The 27,329-nt window shown below is 33.2% G+C and overlaps 2 protein-coding genes and 1 long non-coding RNA gene across 5 annotated transcripts in view; all 3 read right to left on the reverse strand.

The window, feature by feature from the left end:
- The window catches only part of LOC114534148 (fibrillin-3-like), a 97,010-nt gene that overhangs the window by 33,655 nt on the left and 36,026 nt on the right, over positions 1–27,329 (reverse strand). The gene's annotated exons all lie outside the window — the stretch shown is intronic.
- LOC114534150 (fibrillin-3-like) overlaps positions 3,037–27,329 on the reverse strand; it is a 49,709-nt gene continuing 25,416 nt past the window's right edge. For 2 of the 3 annotated variants that reach the window (XM_028555703.1, XM_028555702.1), the window contains exons 10-22: positions 16,536–16,658; positions 14,261–14,383; positions 13,994–14,116; positions 13,275–13,397; positions 13,012–13,134; positions 12,653–12,706; positions 12,216–12,331; positions 9,924–9,991; positions 9,005–9,201; positions 7,960–8,094; positions 5,067–5,081; positions 3,905–4,016; positions 3,037–3,323 (exon numbers count right to left, since the gene is read on the reverse strand). In XM_028555703.1, the coding sequence (XP_028411504.1) occupies positions 3,212–3,323; positions 3,905–4,016; positions 5,067–5,081; positions 7,960–8,094; positions 9,005–9,201; positions 9,924–9,991; positions 12,216–12,331; positions 12,653–12,706; positions 13,012–13,134; positions 13,275–13,397; positions 13,994–14,116; positions 14,261–14,383; positions 16,536–16,658 (1,424 nt within the window). In that variant the 3' untranslated portion in view covers positions 3,037–3,211. The remainder of the gene's footprint in view (positions 3,324–3,904; positions 4,017–5,066; positions 5,082–7,959; positions 8,095–9,004; positions 9,202–9,923; positions 9,992–12,215; positions 12,332–12,652; positions 12,707–13,011; positions 13,135–13,274; positions 13,398–13,993; positions 14,117–14,260; positions 14,384–16,535; positions 16,659–27,329) is intronic. The other variant, XM_028555704.1, reaches the window with a different exon arrangement.
- LOC114534153 lies at positions 17,613–18,291 on the reverse strand. Its single transcript, XR_003688112.1, has 3 exons — positions 18,229–18,291; positions 17,790–17,912; positions 17,613–17,645 (listed from the first exon to the last, which is right to left on the reverse strand). It is a non-coding gene; the product is annotated as an uncharacterized LOC114534153 (long non-coding RNA).

Here is a 27,329-nt window from a genome sequence, read left to right on the forward strand (position 1 = left end):
GTTTAACCATCTCATTATCTATTGTTTAAATTACATTCGGCACAACTAAAACGCGACGTATGTACTAAGTTTCAATGGTTATCTATAGTATACACTACAGGGTGTCTCAAAAAAAACCGCAACACTTTAATATGCAAGAATATAAATATTGTTCGGGTTTGTACCACAGTTCAGCTAAAATGACTTTTAGCATTTTAAATGAGAAATTAAGAGCCATTTCAATTCCCAGAGGTGCTTATCCATTGCGCTTTAGAGCTGTATTAATGTTCTTGCATATTTAAGTGTTGCGTTTTTTTTTGAGACACCCTGTATACTGCAGCATTATCAAACTATACTTTATAGCTATGAACGATGAACCTAGATTTAGGGGCTGTTTACATGATCCCGGTTACCCGAGATTCAACGAAGCGTGAGATGATTTTGAGGTATTGAAATGAGCAGATAACATCAACCTGGCAGTCGAATAATCACCACAACAATAGCATGTGATTGTTTGGTGTCATTAAGACTTATTTCAATACCTCACTGTCCTCTCACGCTTCGTTGAATCTCGGGTAACCCGGCTCATGTAAACAGCCCCTAAAAAGATTATGCATAGCGGCATTTGAATAAATTTTTGTACTATTTAATTTCTATTGAAAAAATTATATTATTACATGCATGTATACATGCTAATAAGCAGTATGTTAAGTTGCATACATGCATAAACAATGTATTGGTTTGTGTAGTTTTAATCAAGAGACATTAGCCCCGTTTACACAACACTCGATCTATTGACACGGCATGGCTAAAATGCACATTAAGGCCCGCTTCAGACGTCAAACTTTTCACGTGCCGAACCAAATGCTAAAGTCTTTATTTATAAGTTTATATGTTTGTTTTCATTCGATTTGGCACATGAAAAGTTCGACAAACTGAAGCCGCCCTAATTTAGGGGGCGATTGCATGTACCGGGCTAGCCCGCTCTGGCGGGCTGAAATTTAGCAAACGGTTATACTAAAGCCTCGTTTACACTACACTCGATTTATTGGCAGTTTTGGCACGGCACGGATAAAATGGGTACCCGTCCCCATTTCATCTGTTCTCGGCCTTTGTTTAGGTGGCTTGAGCCCCGTTTACACTACACTCAATTTAATGGCACGGTACGGCTAAAATGGGTACCCGTAACCATTTCATCTATGCTCGGCCTTTGTTTTGGTAGCCTGAACACTAATAAAATTGGGTACGGATACCAATTTTAGCCGTGCCGTGCCGATAAATTGACTTTAGTGTAAACGGGGCTTACAAGACTGAAAAAATTGGGTATACGGGTACCAATTTTAGCCGTGCCGTGCCGATAAATTCAGTGTAGGCGGACTGAAATTTAGCAAACGAAGAAAATTAGCAAATGGAGAAGCCATTGTTGCTTGTGCGTGTGTGTGTACACACACTGTGCATGTATTGACGAATTCCCAGCCCAGTTTGCCCGTTTGAAACGATTACATACGAACTTTCAGCCCGGCAAGACAGACAAGCCCCGTTGACATATCCGGGCTGAAAGCTCGCATGCCAGTACTCGAAACGTCAAAAATTGCTTGCGATAATATAGGAAACGGGCTAGCCCAGCGAAGCGGGCCGGTTTGCCGGGCTAGCCCGATCCATCCAGTTATATCAAGCCCGTTTAGCTTAAACGGCGGATAAGTTCAAATAGAAAGTCAGTCTATCGTTTTATTCAATAAAGAAACTAAATGTTTGCAACCTTAATACATAGATACTGTTCGCCTTTAAGCTTTAATTACCTGTATAGCCTTCGGCGACTAATGCATACGTGCATGTCACGCTGTTTTTGTAATTCCGGTTTATTCAAGTTTCCTGATGAAATTTCGCGATGGGAATTACTTGTAATGGAATTATATATTTTCTATTGATCACGGGCTTCAGCCGCATTTTTCCATTCTTCGCCAATTTATTCCATAGCCATATAGGTTACCATTGACAGCTAAATGCTTGAATGCTGGTTTCCTTTAAATATCTCAAAATCATCTTCCGCTTCGTTAAATATTGGGCACATGTGAACAACCATAGATGCAAATGCTTTAACCAAAACTGCTCAAATCTAGTTAGCCACTTAGGGCACTTTCCTTTATACGGTAAAAACGGCCAGACCGATGCTGTTGTAACTCAGTTTAGAGTGTTTTAACAAATCTGCAATTCGCGTTTATCGTTATTTACATCTGCCTAGCAAGAGCAAGAGCAATGCAGTTTCACCGACTTCAGTTCAAAATATGACTTGTTTAATCATTTTGGCCGCTTAATGGTAACTAAAATCAGGTGTGCATCTGATCAAATCTGTTAATAAAAATTGCCAGTCTAGTACACTGCTTATAAGTCCTCGGCAAATTTGAACATGGATTGGCATCAGATTTTTCAAATCACTCTGCAATGTCTAATATCAAAGGTGTATGCTATAGATTATACAAGCGCATGTGTATAAGGCCCGCAAGCGGTTACAAAATGAGGCTTCTACAACCACTCTTCCGCTGTGCGAGGTTCATTTTTCGACTTTTTTTTACTGTTAGACAAGCAAAATGATGCCAAAATACTTATATAAACTTTTGGGATATTTTAATGAAGTAATAGTTTGCTGGACATTTCAATCTTACAGTTTTTCTGACACACCCTGTACATACATGTATATACACAGATATTTACTATAGACCTATTCCACGGACGTCATAATCGTTAAAAGCTGTCCTCCAGATGTTTCCTTGCTTCAATTAGAATTAATAGTTACGCGAGCGGTGCATGTAGGTTTATATAGCGACAAGACCAGTTAACGAAACAAACTTTCCCACACTAGTAAAATAATATTTCTGTATTTTGCTCAAAATTTACGTTTTTGTAAAATTTATGCCACGTTAATTTGCCCTCCAGATGCCTAATGTGAAGTAATGTGCAGAACTAGGGTCTATTGGTTGAAATAATTTTGCACGATTACATATAATAACCTTTGCATGATGGCTTCATTGATAAGAATTATGGTAAATTAAAAATGTGCTGATTCCAAGTAGGGTCGAAACTACCTCGATAATATACGACGTCCAAAAGAATTCCGGCAAAGTGAGAATATAAATATGTAACACATAGCTATTGAATCTAGTCTAGGCCCTGATACCCAGAGCTACAAATGATGTACGGTACGTGTAGAAAAATTGTCTGTTCCTCTTTTACATCACAAAGGATAGTTTTCATTGCCATAATAAAGATTATTAAATGTGGGACGGTGTGCTGGAGCAGTGATCACTCGTGGTTTCAAATCATATTGCCTATTTTTTTCCAAGAGCCTAAGATTAACATACAAAAAGAATTGTTAAACCTTAAACCAGGACTCGATTGTTTTGTGAGCCCAAGTGCAAGTGTTACTGTACAGGAACAGGAGAAACGTCATGTAATATGCACTATAAGGTGTCGAAGGAGCTCCATGCAATTTCGTGTTATGGGGCGGCCGAAAAATAGCAAAAATCAACCAAGTTACCATGGTAACGAAACCATCATGAATGAGCAAGCTTTTTTCAAACGTAAAAAAAACACAAAGACATAGAAAGATATCACGAAAACACCTTTATCATGATTGTATCAAAACAGCATTTTACCATGATTGTAATAACATCTTCCCCCAAAGAAACTTTATAATTTTGGTAGTCTTCCCTTAAATATATTCTTACCCCTATTAAATTTAAACCCAATCGAACAGCAACAAAAGAACGGGTTTTTTCTTCCTCTTTTTATTTTATTTTTCTTCCTCTTTTTCTTTTTTACTCTCTTTTTATTTTATTTTTTTATTTTTCTTCGTCACATTGCTATATACAATATGTTTTCTAAGCAAACACCTTGCTGCCTACTTTATCGTTCAATAAGAACTTACCTAAAACCAGTAATTATTACAATTACCAACGCAACCGCAAAACATAGCCCAAGCCATCCCAACACCACTCTTAGGACATGTTTTACGTCCTCAACTACACTTTTGTCGACTCCTATAAGAATTAGTTTAAAAACTGGCTAAAATGAGATTTGAAAATATCTAGATCACAAATATTGCATGGGAGCGCAGTTTACGACAAAAAAAGCTTAAGTTGCTAAGTTGATGTATAGAATAGGTTTTCTACATCATTGTTTAATCCTCTTTTATTCTTGTTCTAATTTGACGCGTCCTTTTGGAGTTTTACAGATATGGATGATATATAGAGGAATTAATACGGCGCATATGTTGCATAAAATCATTTTGATAACTATTGTTAGACTGGATCCCCCACGAATTAATAATTCTCAAAATTAATTTAAAACAACAAAATTTATCTATAATCGCTCCTGGAAACTGAAAAGTTCGAAAAGATCACGTCCCGTTGAGTGGTTTAAGAGCTAGGGACTCCATAGTTTGGCCACAGGTTTAGCAAGTTTCTCTTGTGTGAAACGTCATTTCATCGTTGGAAAAAATAAAAACCTTTGAGGCTCATAATCATTTAACAACAGTAATTAAATAAACATTGCACTACCAGACGTTTTATCGATAGTAACAAATAACTAAAATTGCGCAATGCCATAATAGAAGCAAGAACGCAGATTTTAAAAATACATGCTAAGCGATATAGCAGATTCAGCGCAGGCAAATTTTCACTGCATTGGGCACCCTTTTTCATCGATAATATCATGGTTTGTAGAATGTTTCATGTAAATGTAGTTATAAATGTGTTGTAGCCATAAATATGCATGAAGCTTCATAAATTGTGTTTCGAAACAAACTTGAGACTATTTAAAGCAGTTCTTTATACGATTATACGATGCGTCTCTTTTGCATTAAAATAACTGATAATATGATTGAGAATAAATTTTCTTGCCGAAAGGTTATTTTGTTGGGAATTTTGGTTCGTAATATCTTCAATATATCTAATTAATGTAATATCTACTTTCTCTTGGTGATTTCCAAAACGCATTATAATTGCGTCATAATTATGATGGCAAAAGTAATGATCAGGATTATGTGCATTCACGAGGTTAATTAAAGAATGGTAAATCAAAAAACTTACCAAAGATTGGAGCAACTAAAAGAAAGACAAAATAAATGTTAGGAATTATGTGAGAAAATGATGGAAAGTCAACGCGTAAAATGCCAAATCACAACCCTTAACAAAGAGGCCATGTTTGAGTTGTTTCCTGAAACGAAATGGCAAAAATTAACGCTGAAAAGGCAAATTTGATTGCCATTAAAATGAATAAGATATCTCCAAATGATTTTAGGTAGATCAAATAATGCAATATTTTTTTGCATGAACAATTAAAAGAAACATCAGTATTGTTACTCTAGCCATTGTGATGGCAATTATTTTACATTCGTCGATATCTGAAAGATCGAATAGAATTTTTTTAAAAAATATTCTGCAATGTGGATCTGTGGAATCCCAATAAAAATTGACCCGGAGCAGATGATTAAGAAAAAATTGCATATTATTATAATGCTATAACAGTATTATTGTTCTATGGCTTGTATTATTAAAAAATATATCGGCTCGAATTACATTGTAAAAAATGAATAACCGAAAAAAAAATATTGAAACCATTTGTTAAAATTGTTGATTCAACCAATTTTGAATTTAAAAACCTATAAACTGCTTAAAACCTGATTATAATGGTAACTAACTAGTAAAAAAAAATATCGGCCATCAACACAAAAATTGCTTGAAATGTAAAACTGTCAAGCCTATTCTAAATTAGTAAAAACACTCTGAAATGTAAAATGGTATAGAGTAATGTAAAATGGCTAGCGCACTGTGAAATGGCCCAGCACGTGTGAAATGGTCTGGGTAATGTCAAATTGTCTAGGGTATTGTGAAACGGCTAGCGTGATGTGAAATGGTTAGCGTAATGTGAAATGGTCTAGCGTAATGTAAAATGGTCTAGATAATGTGAAATTGTCTAGGGTAATGTGAAATGGTTAGCGTAATGTGAAATGGCCTAGCACGTGTAAAATGGTCTAGGGTAATGTGAAATTGTTTAGCGTAATGTGAAATGGTCTAGCGTAATGTGAAATGGTCTAGCGTAATGTGAAATGGTCTAGCGTAATGTGAAATTGTCTAGCGTAATGTGAAATGGTTTAGCGTAATGTGAAATAGTTTAGCGTAATGTGAAATGGTCTAGCGTATGGTGAAATGGTTTAGCGTAATGTGAAATGGTCTAGCGTAATGTGAAATGGTCTAGCGTAATGTGAAATGATTTAACGTAATGTGAAATGGTCTAGCGTAATGTGGAATGGTCTAGCGTAATGTGAAAAGGTCTAGCGTAATGTGAAATGGTCTAGCGTAATGTGGAATGGTCTAGCGTAAAGTGAAATGGTCTAGCGTAATGTGAAATGGTCTAGCGTAATGTGGAATGGTCTAGCGTAATGTGAAAAGGTCTAGCGTAATGTGAAATGATTTAGCGTAATGTGAAATGGCTAGCGTAATGTGAAATGGTCTAGCGTAATGTGAAATGGTTTAGCGTAATGTGGAATGGTCTAGCGTAATGTGAAATGGTCTAGCGTAATGTGAACTGGTCTAGCGTAATGTGGAATGGTCTAGCGTAATGTGAAATGGTCTAGCGTAATGTGAAATGATTTAGCGTAATGTGAAATAGCTAGCGTAATGTGAAATGGTCTAGCCTAATGTGAAATGGTCTAGCGTAATGTGAAATGGTCTAGCGTAATGTGAAATGGCTAGCGTAATGTGAATTGGCCTAGCGTAATGTGAAATGGTCTAGCGTAATGTGAAATAGCTAGCGTAATGTGAAATGGTCTAGCGTAATGTGAAATGGTTTAGCGTAATGTGGAATGGTATAGCGTAATGTGAAAAGGTCTAGCGTAATGTGAAATGGTCTAGCGTAATGTGGAATGGTCTAGCGTAATGGGAAATGGTCTAGCGTAATGTGAAATGGTCTAGCGTAATGTGAAATAATCTAGCGTAATGTGAAATGGTCTATATAGCGTAGTGTGAAATGGTTTAGCGTAATGTGAAATGGTCTAGCGTATGTGAAATGGTTTAGCGTAATGTGAAATGGTTTAGCGTAATGTGAAATGGTCTAGCGTAATGTGAAATGGTTTAGCGTAATGTGAAATGGTTTAGCGTAATGTGAAATGGTTTAGCGTAATGTGAAATGGTCTAGCGTAATGTGAAATGGTTTAGCGTAATGTGAAATGGTCTAGCGTAATGTGAAATGGTCTAGCGTATGTGAAATGGTTTAGCGTAATGTGAAATGGTTTAGCGTAATGTGAAATGGTCTAGCGTAATGTGAAATGGTTTAGCGTAATATGAAATAGTTTAACGTATGTGAAATGGTTCAGCGTAATGTGGAATGGTCTAGCGTAATGTGAAATGGTATAGCGTAATGTGAAATGGTATAGCGTAATGTGGAATGGTCTAGCGTAATGTGAAGTGGTCTAGCGTGATGTGAATAATTCAATAATAAGATCTTATCTTCTAAGTAACCATAACTTAGATTTTGGGTTTGTGATTTTACTGATTTATGTAATTAGAGTTTAGACATCATAACAACAGTAACCATTATACCATACGTATTTCTGGTTTAAGGCATTAAACGAAAAAACAATCAATCGTCTAACTAAAAAGCTTATAGACGGATTGCAAAATTTCGATTACAACGAATTATGGTACAGGTTGTGAAAATTACGAAGGCTAAGAGTTGGAATACTCCAAATTGTAAACACAAATATGCAAGTGCGAGCAAATATGCAATCGTATAAATTGGTAAAATCGCTACTCGTTACTTGCGAGTGACTCGGACACCCGCTTCTAGTTACTAAGGATCAGAGTTGCGTCAAGTTACTCGCTTACTGTATACATGGATGGAACGCCAAGATAAAAGACAAAGAAATCAAGACGAGCATAAAAACTTATATATTTTGCTAATCTCGTGATTTTATCTACTCACCAATACAATCACTGCCATTCTTGACGAAGCCTTCATTACAGATACAATCGTAAGTAAGATTTCTGTTGACGCATGTTGCATTTTCACCGCAATCAGGGGCTTGAATAATTTGTGCAGGTTTGCACTCATCGATATCTAAAACATAGCGAGATAGTCGTCGCGTTATAGGAAAAATCTTGGGAGAAAAAATGTTCACTACCTCTGCCACAGAGAGGGATTGTTTCAAAGAGGTCCACAGAGAAAGACTGTTTTAAAGAGATAGCCAGACAGTTACTTTAAAGACTACGATGTTAATAATGTAGTCGTAAAATAGTTGACTTTCAGAATTGCCTTATACGTGTATTTACCCGGATGCAATTTACCACCAAAAAGAGGATTCTATATATTTTAACGTCTCACCTCCTGTAGTTAATTAAATATATTCACATAATGTTGGGTTAAGTGCATTAAATTCCACACGATGGAATGAAGAGAAAATACAGCCTCTTCCACGGGCATGTCTAATGTAATAAAATTATGTTGAAATTATATAGGCTAGCTATTTAATAATTATTTGCCGAAGGCGAGGTGAACATCGCTCAATAAAAATCGAGACGAAGTAGAGGGGTTTTTTGACGATAATCACCGAGCCTGAGGTCAATAATTTTTTTGGTATATTTAAAAAGGTGATTTTTTGAAAAAACGAGTCTGTTGTAGGAAATACATGTTTTACAAATGAAAAAAAATATCTCGACAGTTTTACAATATGAATTAAAACAATGTTTTCGCAAAATAATGTTGAAGCGTTCAAAGAAATAGTTTCCTCCCTAAATTTTTCACTTCTTTCGTGCTTTCAGGTAGAGTATTTTTATCTATCATCTTCGTATTTCTTCATCTATCACGTCGACAAAATAACTCGCCGTAATTTGCAAAATCCGCTTTGGTGATAATCGAGTAATAATCCGAGGTCCTTGAATCAGATGATAATTTATATTTGGCATGGTATATATTATAATTTTAATACATTAGAGATGCCAGCATACGGAGGAGGCTAGACCAGATATACCTTCAAATATAAAAAGACCAGCCAATTCAGTGCTAGCGGGATCAGTGTTAGCGCTGAGTTGTAGGTTGGTGCCAGGAAGAAATGTGCCGCTGTTTGTTACGATCAATGTTGCGGCTAATTCTCTTTGAAGATCTTCGTAGGTAATTCCAGTTACATCGTTAAATGTTAGGACGATGTCGACAGCTAGAGAGCCATTACTAAATTCAAAATATGAAAAAAACATTTACAAGGCATCATTACTGTACCAATACTGACTGCCAGTTCGCCCTATGTAAAGAATGTAAATTCGTTATGAGATCCCGGTTCCCACCTGGTGGATTCCGGATTCCGATTTTTAGATTGCGGATTCAATTTTGAAAATTAAGGGACTGTTTACATGAGCGCGGTTACCCATGATTCAACGAAGCGTGAGGGGACTTTGAGATGTTAAAATAAGTCTTTAAGTTGTATGCGACTGCGAGGATCATGTTATCTGCTCATTTTAATAACTCAAAATCATCTCACGCTTCGTTGAGTCTTAGGTAACCGGGCTCATGTAAACAGCCCCTAAGAATGGTTTCAACGCATAAGGTTTCCTTAGAGAGTTAATACAAGGCAGTCCCTGGCCGATAGCTAATATTAAAGGTAAATAATGTCAGTTGAAGATAAAGCAACTTAAAGCAGCTTTATTCCAAAGCTTAAAATGTCTCTGGATATCGGATTTCGAATTTCTTTATATTTGGCGAGATAGTGCGCTTCGCCATCTTTCAGCGAGACGCTTTGCAATATAATTGCGGTAAATAAGGTCACCGGTAATTCATGACTTGTAATCTATATCAGCAATGCACAGGGTTTCACGCTCTCTTTTTTAAACAAAAACTGCTGTCGTCATCTAAAACGGTTCTATATTTCCTTTTGCTAATGAGAACAAAACACTTACGTTAAATTTGCAACGAAGAATGAAGCAATTTGCGAAGTGAGGTTCGCACTTCTGAATATGTTGATGCCCTAAATTTGATAAAAATAATTTTGTCGCTGTTAGTATAGCATAGTATTTATACTTATTTGTAGTAACAAAAGACAAGTAATAATAGATTCTCTATACTAACTTTCTGTTGCTAAATCAAAACACTACAGATCAGCTGATACAATTAATATATTCATTTTGAAGGCTTTTTATGCACTAATTAAACTGACCACGCTGACGCTTGTTCATGTAAAAGAGGTCATAGCCTGTTATTGTCTAATAGCCATATGTGACATCGTCTCGTTTGTCCGACAAGTGAGGTCGTAGTGTGGAATTTTTTTGCTGCGAGGTTAGCGAGGACTTTTGGGACTTTTCATTCAACAGATGCGAATTTAAAAATCTGAGCTTGATCAGAAGGTAGAAATAATCACAGTGATTGTTTATTATTTATATCGTTATGAGAATAATAATTGAACAGCATCGTGCCCGCAATGCCATTGAAACAGATATATACTTGTATACGGATGGCAAATGTATTTGCTTCTCTACTTGTATATAAATACTATAATTATATTTGTATTGCTACCGTGTTAGTTGTCCATATTATAGAGCCCTTATAATCCATATGTAATACGTACATGCATCTCTTAATGTAATACAAATTATAAATAACTAATTCTAATCTGGACTATAATCATTTTGTGTGTTTTAATTTGTATCTATTTTGTTTATTTTTAGCTTTACACACTATAAAGGATTACGTCAGCCTTCCTCAACTACTTAAAACGAAATGATTAGATTAAGCTAAGGATTGTATTTCCCCACTCAGAACATGGATTTAATTATTAGCAAAATATTCATTAGGCTGTCACACACGCCTGAAAGTTAGTAAGGTCTGTTTTAGACGTCGAACTTTTCATGTGCCGAACCTAATGTTAACGAGCTAAAGTCTTTGTTTAAGTTCATTTGCATTCGATTCGGCGCATGAAAAGTTCGACGTCTAAAACAGGCCTTAATCAGCAAATAAAGGAACTTCTGTAAGCTATGTAGCCAATTGAGAATTCGATTCCAACTTGCAATTCGCTTCTTTGGCGAAAATTGTGTTCTCAGTACAAATGTAGGTCTAAATTGTGTTCATGGTACAAATTACACTACAGTATAAATTGTTTTCACAGTACAAATTATATGAAAATTGTGTTCACGGTACAAATGTCCTAGTGTATTACTTGCTCCAGGCCTGTGAATGCACGGCAGCACTTGCTATTGGAACTTCTAGTTTATGCAGGCTATTTTACGACATAACGAGCGATAAATAGTGGTATCCAATGTTATCACGTCACGTCAATTTGCCAACGAGCGGTAATGCGAAAAAACACACAAATGCGACTGAACAAATATTTAACGCTTCTCTTTTCTAACACAGTGCTATAGCATTGTTATATATCAACAATAGACTTCTTCGTATGCAGATAACGATAAACTTCGGCTTAACAAGACGCCTGTTCCGGCGTTAAATCCGGCGTGCCGTGCACGTGCCACGGTGCCAGTCTCAATAAAAAGCTTCTGAACATAAACAATACAATTCATACTCATTTGGATGCCTTGCGAACTTAAAATCTAAAATGTTGTTGGATCGCAACATTCAGAAGCACATCGTACTTTAAAAAGTGTAGAAGTTGAATGTTGCTCTATAGAAATTGTTCAAAAATGTAAATAAACCGCATGGCACGTTCACTTTGTCTTACACTTCGGTATTGCGCTTATATTAAATCGAATTCAATCCTGTGCAAACTGAGACATGTCAACGCGCCCATACACCACCACATCTTGTTAAACGGCGATATAGCAGCGATATTAATAAAATAGGACTAGAATTTACATGTATTTTAAAAATATATTCTTACCCCAATTCAATCTAAATTTAATGGAACAGCATCAAAAATTGTTCCTCTCATAGAAATTGCCGTATCATGCGAGCGAAATCAAATAGTGCATCGGGAAATTAGCCAAAGCTGTGCACCACAACTCTTGGAAGACAAAACTGTGACGTAGATAAATACGGTCACATATGAATGCGAATACCAGTATATTTCGCGCCAAAACACAGTTGCGATAACGAAAAATAATAAAAAAACAAAACAAAACAAAACCTAGCCGCATTTTCAACTCCGTCGGTGACGCTGAGTAATAATTCTTGGATTCTGCTCAACCTACATCTATCATTTAAGAAAAGGAAATAATGAAAAAAAATAGAATTTGCCGTACTGTCAAACACATTTCCAGAGCGGTTTTTGTGTATTCTAAGCTTGAACGATTATTAAATCCCAGCTGATATTCACGATTCATAATAACTACCCTAACTATAACGGAACCAGCCAAATCTAAAAAAAACAAAAACGAAAGACGGGTAAAAACTTCGAAAAAACAATTAACGAAATTTGTTCGTCGATAGCCTGAACTTAGTGAACTATACAGTACTTCAAAAAGAAAACATTTTAATAAAAAGCGAAGGTAAGCTTTTCTCAAGCTCAGAGGTTGAAAATCAGTCCGAGATTTTCAAGATTTGCAATCATTATATCCTTGTGCTCAGAATTTATTTTGATGTGACTATATTACTAAATTCTTTGCACTATTTGGACTTCTATTTTACATCAAAAAAATGTTGGTCACTATACATAAAAAATACATGTGAAATTTCTTACTGGCATCATTTTCAACGATAGCCCTCGTCAAGTTTTCAATGCATTGCTCGACATCTGAAAAATATTAAACGAAAGAGTTAGGATTTTTTAGGATTATAGTGTTCATTATTTGTTCCTCCTAGTTCTGATATTTAGCCGAAAAAAAACTCAGTTTCCTGAAGCAGGCATTACAATGGAAGTTGTGAACCCATGCATAACATTCGTAGAGATATGTGCAAAAGAAAGTTGATACAAATATTCTGCCTATAAGAGCGAATTATTCTAATTAAAAATTTTCATGTTCTTTTATCAACTTTCGAGGCCAAAAAATTAGAAATATAGATTCATATGCAGTAATTCATGAAATATTTTCGGCAAACCTCTGCAGTCTGTTCCGTTTACTGGGTAGTCTTTTTTACATATACAATTGAAAGATCCATCAGTATTTTTACAGTAGCCGTCGAAAAGACAATTATGAGAATTCACACCACATTCATCGATATCTGAATAAAATATTAACAAAAGTTAGAGCTTAGTGTTTTATATCTGTTTTAAAAATTAACAAAATAATTAAAATTTCTTCAAAGTTTTGAACCGTGCAAAGTTAGAATAACATCGTCTCTAATATTTACATACGGCTAACCTTCACAGTCAGTTCCATTTCCCAAAAAGCCGCTTTTGCATGAACAATTGAAAGAACCATCGGTATTATTGCAGTAGGCATTATGATGACAATTATGAGATTTTTCAATGCATTCATCGATATCTGAAAAAATATTTAATTAAGGATTAGGATTTTTTTGTAATTATAGTGTTCATATATTCCCAATAATTCTGATATTTTCCAAGTGTCATCGAAAAAAACTCAGTTTTTCAATCATGCATTAAAATGAAGGTTGTAAAACAGTGCATAACATTCGTAGAGATATGTGGAAGAGAAATTTCATACAAATATTCTGCCTATATAAGAGCGAAATATTCTAATTAAAAATTTTCATTTCCTATGATCGACTTAATTTTGTGTCCTGATCATTAGAAATATAGATTCAATTGAAGTAATTTATGAAATATTTACGGCAAACCTCGGCAGTTTTTTCCGTTTCCTGAGTAGCCTTTTTTACATGTACAATTGAAAGATCCATCAGTATTGTTACAGTAGGCGTTGTAATGACAATTATGAGAATCCGCGCTACATTTATCGATATCGGAATGGATTAAAAATTTGGGAATTTATTAGAAAAACTTGTTATTACCTCGAGAATTGAAACTTTGAATTCTTAAAAATATCGATTTTTTCTTGTGATGGAACCCTCTGTTTCTCTTACTAATAGAATAGAGAAATTTAATATTTAAACGACCAACCTCTACAGTCAGTTCCATTTCCTGAGTAGCCATTTTTACATGTACAATTGAAAGATCCATTAGTATTGTCACAGTATGCATTGTCATGGCAATTATGAGGACTCACACCACATTCATCGATATCTGAATGAAATAATAACAAAAGTTAGAGCGTAGTTATATACACATATCTCTTTGAAAAATGAAAAGGATAATTAAAATTTCTTCAAAGTTTTGAACTGTGCAAAGTTAGAATTACATCGTCTCTAATATTTACATTCGGCTAACCTCCACAGTCAGTTCCATTTCCCAAGTAGCCGCTTTTGCATGAACAATTGAAAGAACCATCGGTATTGTTACAATAGGCGTTATGATGGCAATTATGAGATTTTTCAATGCATTCGTCGATATCTGAAAAAATATTTAATTAAGGATTAGGATTTTTTTATAATTATAGTGTTCATATATTCCCAATAATTCTGATATTTTGCAAGTGTCATCGAAAATTAGAAATCAACAATTACAACTCGTATTACGGAAAATCAACTTAGCAACCGTAGACAATGGGCTTATAAAAAGGGTTACTCTACCGAACTGTTATTGGCTACGATGACCGAAGACTGGAGAAAGGCGCTCGATAATAATCAAGTAGTTGGCATTGTGTTCGTCGATTTCCGAAAAGCTTTCGACTCAATATCACACTCAGTATTACTTTAAAAACTGCAGGGTCTCGGTATTTCTGGCGCTCTTTGGTCCTAGATTGCTGACTACCTGTCTGATCGTTCCCAAACGACGGCATTAAACGGGTGCCAATCACGGTCCATGCCAGTTAAATATGGGGTTGCTCAAGGATCGGTGCTTGGCCCTATTCTGTTCTTTCTCTGCTGTAACGACATGCCCGAAATCTGCGATGATGGAAGTGATATTTACATTTGCTGATGACACCACCATATATGTAATCGGCCAAACTCACGATTTTGTAGCCACAACACTCATTAGAGTCCTATGCAAGCTACATGAGTGGTGTTGCAATAATTTTTTAACACCACACCTGGACAAAACTGAATTTATGATACTGGGGCGAGGTAAATTCGTGGGGCCATTACAGGGTGTTAAATTAGGAAATACTTATCTCAAACAAGTCGAGACTTCTAGATGTTTAGGAATTGAAATAGATAGTAAATTAAAGTGGAAAGCTCACGTAATTGAACTGACTAGGTCATTCGCACAAAAACTTAATCTTTTAAAGTCTCCATTTTTTTACCAGTTAAGCAAGAGCTGATTTTACTTTAAAAATATATTACTCTCAATCACATACGGACTTGTAATATGGGGATCATGTGGGAAAACCCTATTTGATGAATTGGAACGTACACATGTACGGGCGGCCAAAGTAATTTACAAGTTGAACTTGCAAACACCAACACAGGATGTCCTGGCTCAAACAAATTGGAAACCCCTGGAGAAGTTATATTCTCCGAGATTGTTATTTCTAGCACAAAATTGCTATTATGGTCACTTCCCTATTCCACTACAGTCATTATTTGTAAAATATTCTAGTAATTATAATCTAAGAAGAAAATTAACTATTGCTCTTCCAAAACCGAAGACTGATTTTTTAAAGAAACCAATTTCGTATCAAGCAGCAGTATTATGGAATTCAATAGATAACAATACAAGAGCAATAGAGGACTTCAAAAAGTTTAAACTAGTAATCAAAAACCACTTATCATAAGCGATAGCTCTTGTAAGATATTACTATTGTAGAATAGGATATTATATGTAATGTATTATAATAGTGTAATTGTAAAATAGAACATTTATGCTAACTATGTATTACTAAGTGCACGACCACATCAGCTATGCTTAAATTTCAATCGTGTCGAAATAAATGCTTTAACTAACTAACTAACTAACTAACTAACTAACTAACTAACTAACTAACTAACTAACTAACTAACTAACTAACTAACTAACTAACTAACTAACTAACTAACTAACTAACTAACTAACTAACTAACTAACTAACTAACTAACTAACTAACTAACTAACTAACTAACTAAAAAAACTCATTTTTTTCAATCATGCATTAAAATGCAGGTTCTAAAACAGTGCATAAAACTCGTAGAGATATGTGCAAAAGAAATTTCATACAAAATATTCTGCTGATAAAAGCGAAATGTTCTAATTCAAAATTTTTTATTTCCTATGATCGACTTAATTTTGTGTTCTGATCATTAGAAATATAGATTCGATTGAAGTCATTTATGAAATATTTACGGCAAACCTCGGCAGTCTGTTCCATTTCCTGAGTAGCCTTTTTTACATGTACAATTGAAAAACCCATCAGAAGTAATACAGTAGGCGTTGTAAGGACAATTATGAGAAGCCGCGCCACATTCATCGATATCGGAATGGATTAAAAAATTAGGAATTTATTAGAAAAACTTGTTATTACCTCTAGAATTGAAACTTTCTTAAAAATATCGTTTTTTTCTTCTGATGGAACCTCCTGTTTCTCTTACTAATAGAATTGAGAAATTTAATATTTCAACGACCAACCTCTACAGTCAGTTCCATTTCCTGAGTAGCCATTTTTACATGTACAATTGAAAGATCCATTAGTATTGTTACAGTATGCATTGTCATGGCAATTATGAGGACTCACACCACATTCATCGATATCTGAATGAAATAATAACAAAAGTTAGAGCGTAGTTATATACACATATCTCTTTGAAAAATGAAAAGGATAATTAAAATTTCTTCAAAGTTTTGAACTGTGCAAAGTTAGAATTACATCGTCTCTAATATTTACATTCGGCTAACCTTCACAGTCAGTTCCATTTCCCAAGTAGCCGCTTTTGCATGAACAATTGAAAGAACCATCGGTATTGTTACAATAGGCGTTATGATGGCAATTATGAGATTTTTCAATGCATTCGTCGATATCTGAAAAAATATTTAATTAAGGATTAGGATTTTTTTATAATTATAGTGTTCATATATTCCCAATAATTCTGATATTTTGCAAGTGTCATCGAAAAAAACTCAGTTTTTCAATCATGCATTAAAATGAAGGTTGTAAAACAGTGCATAACATTCGTAGAGATATGTGGAAGAGAAATTTCATACAAATATTCTGCCTATATAAGAGCGAAATATTCTAATTAAAAATTTTCATTTCCTATGATCGACTTAATTTTGTGTCCTGATCATTAGAAATATAGATTCAATTGAAGTAATTTATGAAATATTTACGGCAAACCTCGGCAGTCTGTTTCGTTTCCTGGGTAGCCTTTTTTACATGTACAATTGAAAGATCCATCAGTATTGTTACAGTAGGCGTTGTAATGACAATTATGAGAATCCGCGCTACATTTATCGATATCGGAATCGATTAAAAATTTGGGAATTTATTAGAAAAACTTGTTATTACCTCGAGAATTGAAACTTTGAATTCTTAAAAATATCGATTTTTTCTTGTGATGGAGCCCTCTGTTTCTCTTACTAATAGAATAGAGAAATTTAATATTTAAACGACCAACCTCTACAGTCAGTTCCATTTCCTGAGTAGCCATTTTTACATGTACAATTGAAAGATCCATTAGTATTGTTACAGTATGCATTGTCATGGCAAATTATGAGGACTCACACCACATTCATCGATATCTGAATGAAATAATAACAAAAGTTAGAGCGTAGTTATATACACATATCTCTTTGAAAAATGAAAAGGATAATTAAAATTTCTTCAAAGTTTTGAACTGTGCAAAGTTAGAATTACATCGTCTCTAATATTTACATTCGGCTAACCTTCACAGTCAGTTCCATTTCCCAAGTAGCCGCTTTTGCATGAACAATTGAAAGAACCATCGGTATTATTGCAGTAGGCATTATGATGACAATTATGAGATTTTTCAATGCATTCATCGATATCTGAAAAAATATTTAATTAAGGATTAGGATTTTTTTGTAATTATAGTGTTCATATATTCCCAATAATTCTGATATTTTGCAAGTGTCATCGAAAAAAACTCAGTTTTTCAATCATGCATTAAAATGAAGGTTGTAAAACAGTGCATAACATTCGTAGAGATATGTGGAAGAGAAATTTCATACAAATATTCTGCCTATATAAGAGCGAAATATTCTAATTAAAAATTTTCATTTCCTATGATCGACTTAATTTTGTGTCCTGATCATTAGAAATATAGATTCAATTGAAGTAATTTATGAAATATTTACGGCAAACCTCGGCAGTTTTTTCCGTTTCCTGAGTAGCCTTTTTTACATGTACAATTGAAAGATCCATCAGTATTGTTACAGTAAGCATTGTCATGGCAATTATGAGAACTCACACCACATTCATCGATATCTGAATAAAATAATAACAAAAGTTACAGCGTAGTTATATACATATATCTCTTTGAAAAATGAACAGGATAATTAAAATTTCTTCAAAGTTTTGAATTGTGCAAAGTTAGAATTACATCGTCTCTAATATTTACATACGGCTAACCTTCACAGTCAGTTCCATTTCCCAAGTAGCCGCCTTTGCATGAACAATTGAAAGAACCATCGGTATTATTGCAGTAGGCATTATGATGGCAATTATGAGATTTTTCAATGCATTCGTCGATATCTGAAAAAATATTTAATAAAGGATTCGGATTCTTTTATAATTATAGTGTTCACATATTCCCAATAATTTTGATATTTTGCAAGTGTCATCGAAAAAAACTCAATTTTTCAATCATGCATTAAAATGATGGCGTAAAACAGTGCATAACATTCGTAGAGATATGTGCAAGAGAAATTTCATACAAAATATTCTGCCTATATAAGAGCGAAATATTCTAATTAAAAATTTTCATTTCCTATGATCGACTTAATTTTGTGTTCTGATCATTAGAAATATAGATTCGATTGAAGTCATTTATGAAATATTTACGGAAACCTCGGCAGTCTGTTCCGTTTCCTGAGTAGCCTTTTTTACATGTACAATTGAAAGATCCATCAGTATTGTTACAGTAGGCGTTGTTATGACAATCATCAGAAGCCGCGACACACTCATCGATATCTGAATGGATTGAAAATTTAGGAATTTATTAGAAAAACTTGTTTTTACCTCTAAAATTGAAATTTTCTTAAAAATATCGATTTTTTCTTGTGATGGAACCTTCTGTTTCTCTTACTATTAGAATAGAGAAATTTAATATTTAAACGACCAACCTCTACAGTCAGTTCCATTTCCTGAGTAGCCATTTTACATGTACAATTGAAAGATCCATTAGTATTGTTACAGTACGCATTGTCATGGCAATTATGAGAACTCACACCACATTCATCGATATCTGAATGAAATATCAACAAAAGTTACAGCGTAGTTATATGCATATATCTCTTTGCAAAATGAACAGGATAATTAAAATTTCTTCAAAGTTTTGAACTGTGCAAAGTTAGAATTACATCGTCTCTAATAATTACATACGGCTAACCTTCGCAGTCAGTTCCATTTCCCAAGTAGCCGCTTTTGCATGAACAATTGAAAGAACCATCGGTATTATTGCAGTAGGCATTATGATGGCAATTATGAGATTTTTCAATGCATTCGTCGATATCTGAAAAAACATTTAATTAAGGATTAGGATTTTTTATAATTATAGTGTTCATATATTCCCAAATAATTTTGATATTTTGCAAGTGTCATAAAAAAACTCAATTTTTCAATCATAAATTAAAATGATGGTGTAAAACAGTGCATAACATTAGTAGAGATATGTGGAAGAGAAATTTCATACAAAATATTCTGCCTATATAAGAGCGAAATATTCTAATTAAAAATTTTCATTTCCTATGATCGACTTAATTTTGTGTTCTGATCATTAGAAATATAGATTCGATTGAAGTCATTTATGAAATATTTACGGAAACCTCGGCAGTTTTTTCCGTTTCCTGAGTAGCCTTTTTTACATGTACAATTGAAAGATCCATCGGTATTATTGCAGTAGGCATTATGATGGCAATTATGAGATTTTTCAATGCATTCGTCGATATCTGAAACAACATTTAATTAAGGATTAGGATTTTTTTATAATTATAGTGTTCATATATTCCCAATAATTTTGATATTTTGCAAGTGTCATCGAAAAAAACTCAATTTTTCAATCATGCATTAAAATGATGGCGTAAAACAGTGCATAACATTCGTAGAGATATGTGCAAGAGAAATTTCATACAAAATATTCTGCCTATATAAGAGCGAAATATTCTAATTAAAAATTTTCATTTCCTATGATCGACTTAATTTTGTGTTCTGATCATTAGAAATATAGATTCGATTGAAGTCATTTATGAAATATTTACGGAAACCTCGGCAGTCTGTTCCGTTTCCTGAGTAGCCTTTTTTACATGTACAATTGAAAGATCCATCAGTATTGTTACAGTAGGCGTTGTTATGACAATCATCAGAAGCCGCGACACACTCATCGATATCTGAATGGATTGAAAATTTAGGAATTTATTAGAAAAACTTGTTTTTACCTCTAAAATTGAAATTTTCTTAAAAATATCGATTTTTTCTTGTGATGGAACCTTCTGTTTCTCTTACTATTAGAATAGAGAAATTTAATATTTAAACGACCAACCTCTACAGTCAGTTCCATTTCCTGAGTAGCCATTTTTACATGTACAATGAAAGATCCATTAGTATTGTTACAGTACGCATTGTCATGGCAATTATGAGAACTCACACCACATTCATCGATATCTGAATGAAATATCAACAAAAGTTACAGCGTAGTTATATGCATATATCTCTTTGCAAAATGAACAGGATAATTAAAATTTCTTCAAAGTTTTGAACTGTGCAAAGTTAGAATTACATCGTCTCTAATAATTACATACGGCTAACCTTCGCAGTCAGTTCCATTTCCCAAGTAGCCGCTTTTGCATGAACAATTGAAAGAACCATCGGTATTATTGCAGTAGGCATTATGATGGCAATTATGAGATTTTTCAATGCATTCGTCGATATCTGAAAAAAATTTAATTAAGGATTAGGATTTTTTATAATTATAGTGTTCATATATTCCCAATAATTTTGATATTTTGCAAGTGTCATAAAAAAACTCAATTTTTCAATCATAAATTAAAATGATGGTGTAAAACAGTGCATAACATTAGTAGAGATATGTGGAAGAGAAATTTCATACAAATATTCTGCCTATATAAGAGCGAAATATTCTAATTAAAAATTTTCATTTCCTATGATCGACTTAATTTTGTGTCTGATCATTAGAAATATAGATTCGATTGAAGTCATTTATGAAATATTTACGGAAACCTCGGCAGTTTTTTCCGTTTCCTGAGTAGCCTTTTTTACATGTACAATTGAAAGATCCATCGGTATTATTGCAGTAGGCATTATGATGGCAATTATGAGATTTTTCAATGCATTCGTCGATATCTGAAACAACATTTAATTAAGGATTAGGATTTTTTTATAATTATAGTGTTCATATATTCCCAATAATTTTGATATTTTGCAAGTGTCATCGAAAAAAACTCAATTTTTCAATCATGCATTAAAATGATGGCGTAAAACAGTGCATAACATTCGTAGAGATATGTGCAAGAGAAATTTCATACAAAATATTCTGCCTATATAAGAGCGAAATATTCTAATTAAAAATTTTCATTTCCTATGATCGACTTAATTTTGTGTTCTGATCATTAGAAATATAGATTCGATTGAAGTCATTTATGAAATATTTACGGAAACCTCGGCAGTCTGTTCCGTTTCCTGAGTAGCCTTTTTTACATGTACAATTGAAAGATCCATCAGTATTGTTACAGTAGGCGTTGTTATGACAATCATCAGAAGCCGCGACACACTCATCGATATCTGAATGGATTGAAAATTTAGGAATTTATTAGAAAAACTTGTTTTTACCTCTAAAATTGATTTTCTTAAAAATATCGATTTTTTCTTGTGATGGAACCTTCTGTTTCTCTTACTATTAGAATAGAGAAATTTAATATTTAAACGACCAACCTCTACAGTCAGTTCCATTTCCTGAGTAGCCATTTTTACATGTACAATTGAAAGATCCATTAGTATTGTTACAGTACGCATTGTCATGGCAATTATGAGAACTCACACCACATTCATCGATATCTGAATGAAATATCAACAAAAGTTACAGCGTAGTTATATGCATATATCTCTTTGCAAAATGAACAGGATAATTAAAATTTCTTCAAAGTTTTGAACTGTGCAAAGTTAGAATTACATCGTCTCTAATAATTACATACGGCTAACCTTCGCAGTCAGTTCCATTTCCCAAGTAGCCGCTTTTGCATGAACAATTGAAAGAACCATCGGTATTATTGCAGTAGGCATTATGATGGCAATTATGAGATTTTTCAATGCATTCGTCGATATCTGAAAAAACATTTAATTAAGGATTAGGATTTTTTTATAATTATAGTGTTCATATATTCCCAATAATTTTGATATTTTGCAAGTGTCATAAAAAAACTCAATTTTTCAATCATAAATTAAAATGATGGTGTAAAACAGTGCATAACATTAGTAGAGATATGTGGAAGAGAAATTTCATACAAAATATTCTGCCTATATAAGAGCGAAATATTCTAATTAAAAATTTTCATTTCCTATGATCGACTTAATTTTGTGTTCTGATCATTAGAAATATAGATTCGATTGAAGTCATTTATGAAATATTTACGGAAACCTCGGCAGTTTTTTCCGTTTCCTGAGTAGCCTTTTTTACATGTACAATTGAAAGATCCATCGGTATTATTGCAGTAGGCATTATGATGGCAATTATGAGATTTTTCAATGCATTCGTCGATATCTGAAACAACATTTAATTAAGGATTAGGATTTTTTTATAATTATAGTGTTCATATATTCCCAATAATTTTGATATTTTGCAAGTGTCATCGAAAAAAACTCAATTTTTCAATCATGCATTAAAATGATGGCGTAAAACAGTGCATAACATTCGTAGAGATATGTGCAAGAGAAATTTCATACAAAATATTCTGCCTATATAAGAGCGAAATATTCTAATTAAAAATTTTCATTTCCTATGATCGACTTAATTTTGTGTTCTGATCATTAGAAATATAGATTCGATTGAAGTCATTTATGAAATATTTACGGAAACCTCGGCAGTCTGTTCCGTTTCCTGAGTAGCCTTTTTTACATGTACAATTGAAAGATCCATCAGTATTGTTACAGTAGGCGTTGTTATGACAATCATCAGAAGCCGCGACACACTCATCGATATCTGAATGGATTGAAAATTTAGGAATTTATTAGAAAAACTTGTTTTTACCTCTAAAATTGAAATTTTCTTAAAAATATCGATTTTTTCTTGTGATGGAACCTTCTGTTTCTCTTACTATTAGAATAGAGAAATTTAATATTTAAACGACCAACCTCTACAGTCAGTTCCATTTCCTGAGTAGCCATTTTTACATGTACAATTGAAAGATCCATTAGTATTGTTACAGTACGCATTGTCATGGCAATTATGAGAACTCACACCACATTCATCGATATCTGAATGAAATATCAACAAAAGTTACAGCGTAGTTATATGCATATATCTCTTTGCAAAATGAACAGGATAATTAAAATTTCTTCAAAGTTTTGAACTGTGCAAAGTTAGAATTACATCGTCTCTAATAATTACATACGGCTAACCTTCGCAGTCAGTTCCATTTCCCAAGTAGCCGCTTTTGCATGAACAATTGAAAGAACCATCGGTATTATTGCAGTAGGCATTATGATGGCAATTATGAGATTTTTCAATGCATTCGTCGATATCTGAAAAAACATTTAATTAAGGATTAGGATTTTTTTATAATTATAGTGTTCATATATTCCCAAAAATTTTGATATTTTGCAAGTGGCATAAAAAAACTCAATTTTTCAATCATAAATTAAAATGATGGTGTAAAACAGTGCATAACATTCGTAGAGATATGTGCAAGAGAAATTTCATACAAAATATTCTGCCTATATAAGAGCGAAATATTCTAATTAAAAATTTTCATTTCCTATGATCGACTTAAATTTGTGTTCTGATCATTAGAAATATAGATTCGATTGAAGTCATTTATGAAATATTTACGGAAACCTCGGCAGTTTTTTCCGTTTCCTGAGTAGCCTTTTTTACATGTACAATTGAAAGATCCATCGGTATTATTGCAGTAGGCATTATGATGGCAATTATGAGATTTTTCAATGCATTCGTCGATATCTGAAACAACATTTAATTAAGGATTAGGATTTTTTTATAATTATAGTGTTCATATATTCCCAAAAATTTTGATATTTTGCAAGTGTCATCGAAAAAAACTCAATTTTTCAATCATGCATTAAAATGATGGCGTAAAACAGTGCATAACATTCGTAGAGATATGTGCAAGAGAAATTTCATACAAAATATTCTGCCTATATAAGAGCGAAATATTCTAATTAAAAATTTTCATTTCCTATGATCGACTTAATTTGTGTTCTGATCATTAGAAATATAGATTCGATTGAAGTCATTTATGAAATATTTACGGAAACCTCGGCAGTTTTTTTCCGTTTCCTGAGTAGCCTTTTTTACATGTACAATTGAAAGATCCATCGGTATTATTGCAGTAGGCATTATGATGGCAATTATGAGATTTTTCAATGCATTCGTCGATATCTGAAACAACATTTAATTAAGGATTAGGATTTTTTATAATTATAGTGTTCATATATTCCCAATAATTTTGATATTTTGCAAGTGTCATCGAAAAAACTCAATTTTTCAATCATGCATTAAAATGATGGCGTAAAACAGTGCATAACATTCGTAGAGATATGTGCAAGAGAAATTTCATACAAAATATTCTGCCTATATAAGAGCGAAATATCTAATTAAAAAATTTTCATTTCCTATGATCGACTTAATTTTGTGTTCTGATCATTAGAAATATAGATTCGATTGAAGTCATTTATGAAATATTTACGGAAACCTCGGCAGTTTTTTCCGTTTCCTGAGTAGCCTTTTTACATGTACAATTGAAAGATCCATCGGTATTATTGCAGTAGGCATTATGATGGCAATTATGAGATTTTCAATGCATTCGTCGATATCTGAAACAACATTTAATTAAGGATTAGGATTTTTTATAATTATAGTGTTCATATATTCCCAATAATTTTGATATTTTGCAAGTGTCATCGAAAAAAAACTCAATTTTCAATCATGCATTAAAATGATGGCGTAAAACAGTGCATAACATTCGTAGAGATATGTGCAAGAGAAATTTCATACAAAATATTTGCCTATATAAGAGCGAAATATTCTAATTAAAAATTTTCATTTCCTATGATCGACTTAATTTGTGTTCTGATCATTAGAAATATAGATTCGATTGAAGTCATTTATGAAATATTTACGGAAACCTCGGCAGTCTGTTCCGTTTCCTGAGTAGCCTTTTTTACATGTACAATTGAAAGATCCATCAGTATTGTTACAGTAGGCGTTGTTATGACAATCATCAGAAGCCGCGACACACTCATCGATATCTGAATGGATTGAAAATTTAGGAATTTATTAGAAAAACTTGTTTTTACCTCTAAAATTGAAATTTCTTAAAAATATCGATTTTTTCTTGTGATGGAACCTTCTGTTTCTCTTACTATTAGAATAGAGAAATTTAATATTTAAACGACCAACCTCTACAGTCAGTTCCATTTCCTGAGTAGCCATTTTACATGTACAATTGAAAGATCCATTAGTATTGTTACAGTACGCATTGTCATGGCAATTATGAGAACTCACACCACATTCATCGATATCTGAATGAAATATCAACAAAAGTTACAGCGTAGTTATATGCATATATCTCTTTGCAAAATGAACAGGATAATTAAAATTTCTTCAAAGTTTTGAACTGTGCAAAGTTAGAATTACATCGTCTCTAATAATTACATACGGCTAACCTTCGCAGTCAGTTCCATTTCCCAAGTAGCCGCTTTTGCATGAACAATTGAAAGAACCATCGGTATTATTGCAGTAGGCATTATGATGGCAATTATGAGATTTTTCAATGCATTCGTCGATATCTGAAAAAACATTAATTAAGGATTAGGATTTTTTTATAATTATAGTGTTCATATATTCCCAATAATTTTGATATTTTGCAAGTGTCATAAAAAAACTCAATTTTTCAATCATAAATTAAAATGATGGTAAAACAGTGCATAACATTAGTAGAGATATGTGGAAGAGAAATTTCATACAAAATATTCTGCCTAATAAGAGCGAAATATTCTAATTAAAAATTTTCATTTCCTATGATCGACTTAATTTGTGTTCTGATCATTAGAAATATAGATTCGATTGAAGTCATTTATGAAATATTTACGGAAACCTCGCAGTTTTTTCCGTTTCCTGAGTAGCCTTTTTTACATGTACAATTGAAAGATCCATCGGTATTATTGCAGTAGGCATTATGATGGCAATTATGAGATTTTTCAATGCATTCGTCGATATCTGAAACAACATTTAATTAAGGATTAGGATTTTTTTATAATTATAGTGTTCACATATTCCCAAATTTTGATATTTTGCAAGTGTCATCGAAAAAAACTCAATTTTTCAATCATGCATTAAAATGATGGCGTAAAACAGTGCATAACATTCGTAGAGATATGTGCAAGAGAAATTTCATACAAAATATTCTGCCTATATAAGAGCGAAATATTCTAATTAAAGATTTTCATTTCCTATGATCGACTTAATTTTGTGTTCTGATCATTAGAAAATATAGATTCGATTGAAGTCATTATGAAATATTTACGGAAACCTCGGCAGTCTGTTCCGTTTCCTGAGTAGCCTTTTTACATGTACAATTGAAAGATCCATCAGTATTGTTACAGTAGGCGTTGTTATGACAATCATCAGAAGCCGCGCCACACTCATCGATATCTGAATGGATTGAAAATTTAGGAATTTATTAGAAAAACTTGTTTTTACCTCTAAAATTGAAATTTTCTTAAAAATATCGATTTTTTCTTGTGATGGAACCTTCTGTTTCTCTACTATTAGAATAGAGAAATTTAATATTTAAACGACCAACCTCTACAGTCAGTTCCATTTCCTGAGTAGCCATTTTTACATGTACAGTGAAAGATCCATTAGTATTGTTGCAGTATGCATTGTCATGGCAATTATGAGAACTCACACCACATTCATCGATATCTGAATGAAATATTAACAAAAGTTAGAGCGTAGTTATATATTCATATCTCTTTGAAAAATGAACAGGATA

This window comes from Dendronephthya gigantea, unplaced genomic scaffold (assembly GCF_004324835.1).
Source record: "Dendronephthya gigantea isolate DGI-Jeju-01 unplaced genomic scaffold, DenGig_1.0 000097F, whole genome shotgun sequence".
In the NCBI taxonomy this organism is placed as follows: domain Eukaryota; kingdom Metazoa; phylum Cnidaria; class Anthozoa; order Malacalcyonacea; family Nephtheidae; genus Dendronephthya; species Dendronephthya gigantea.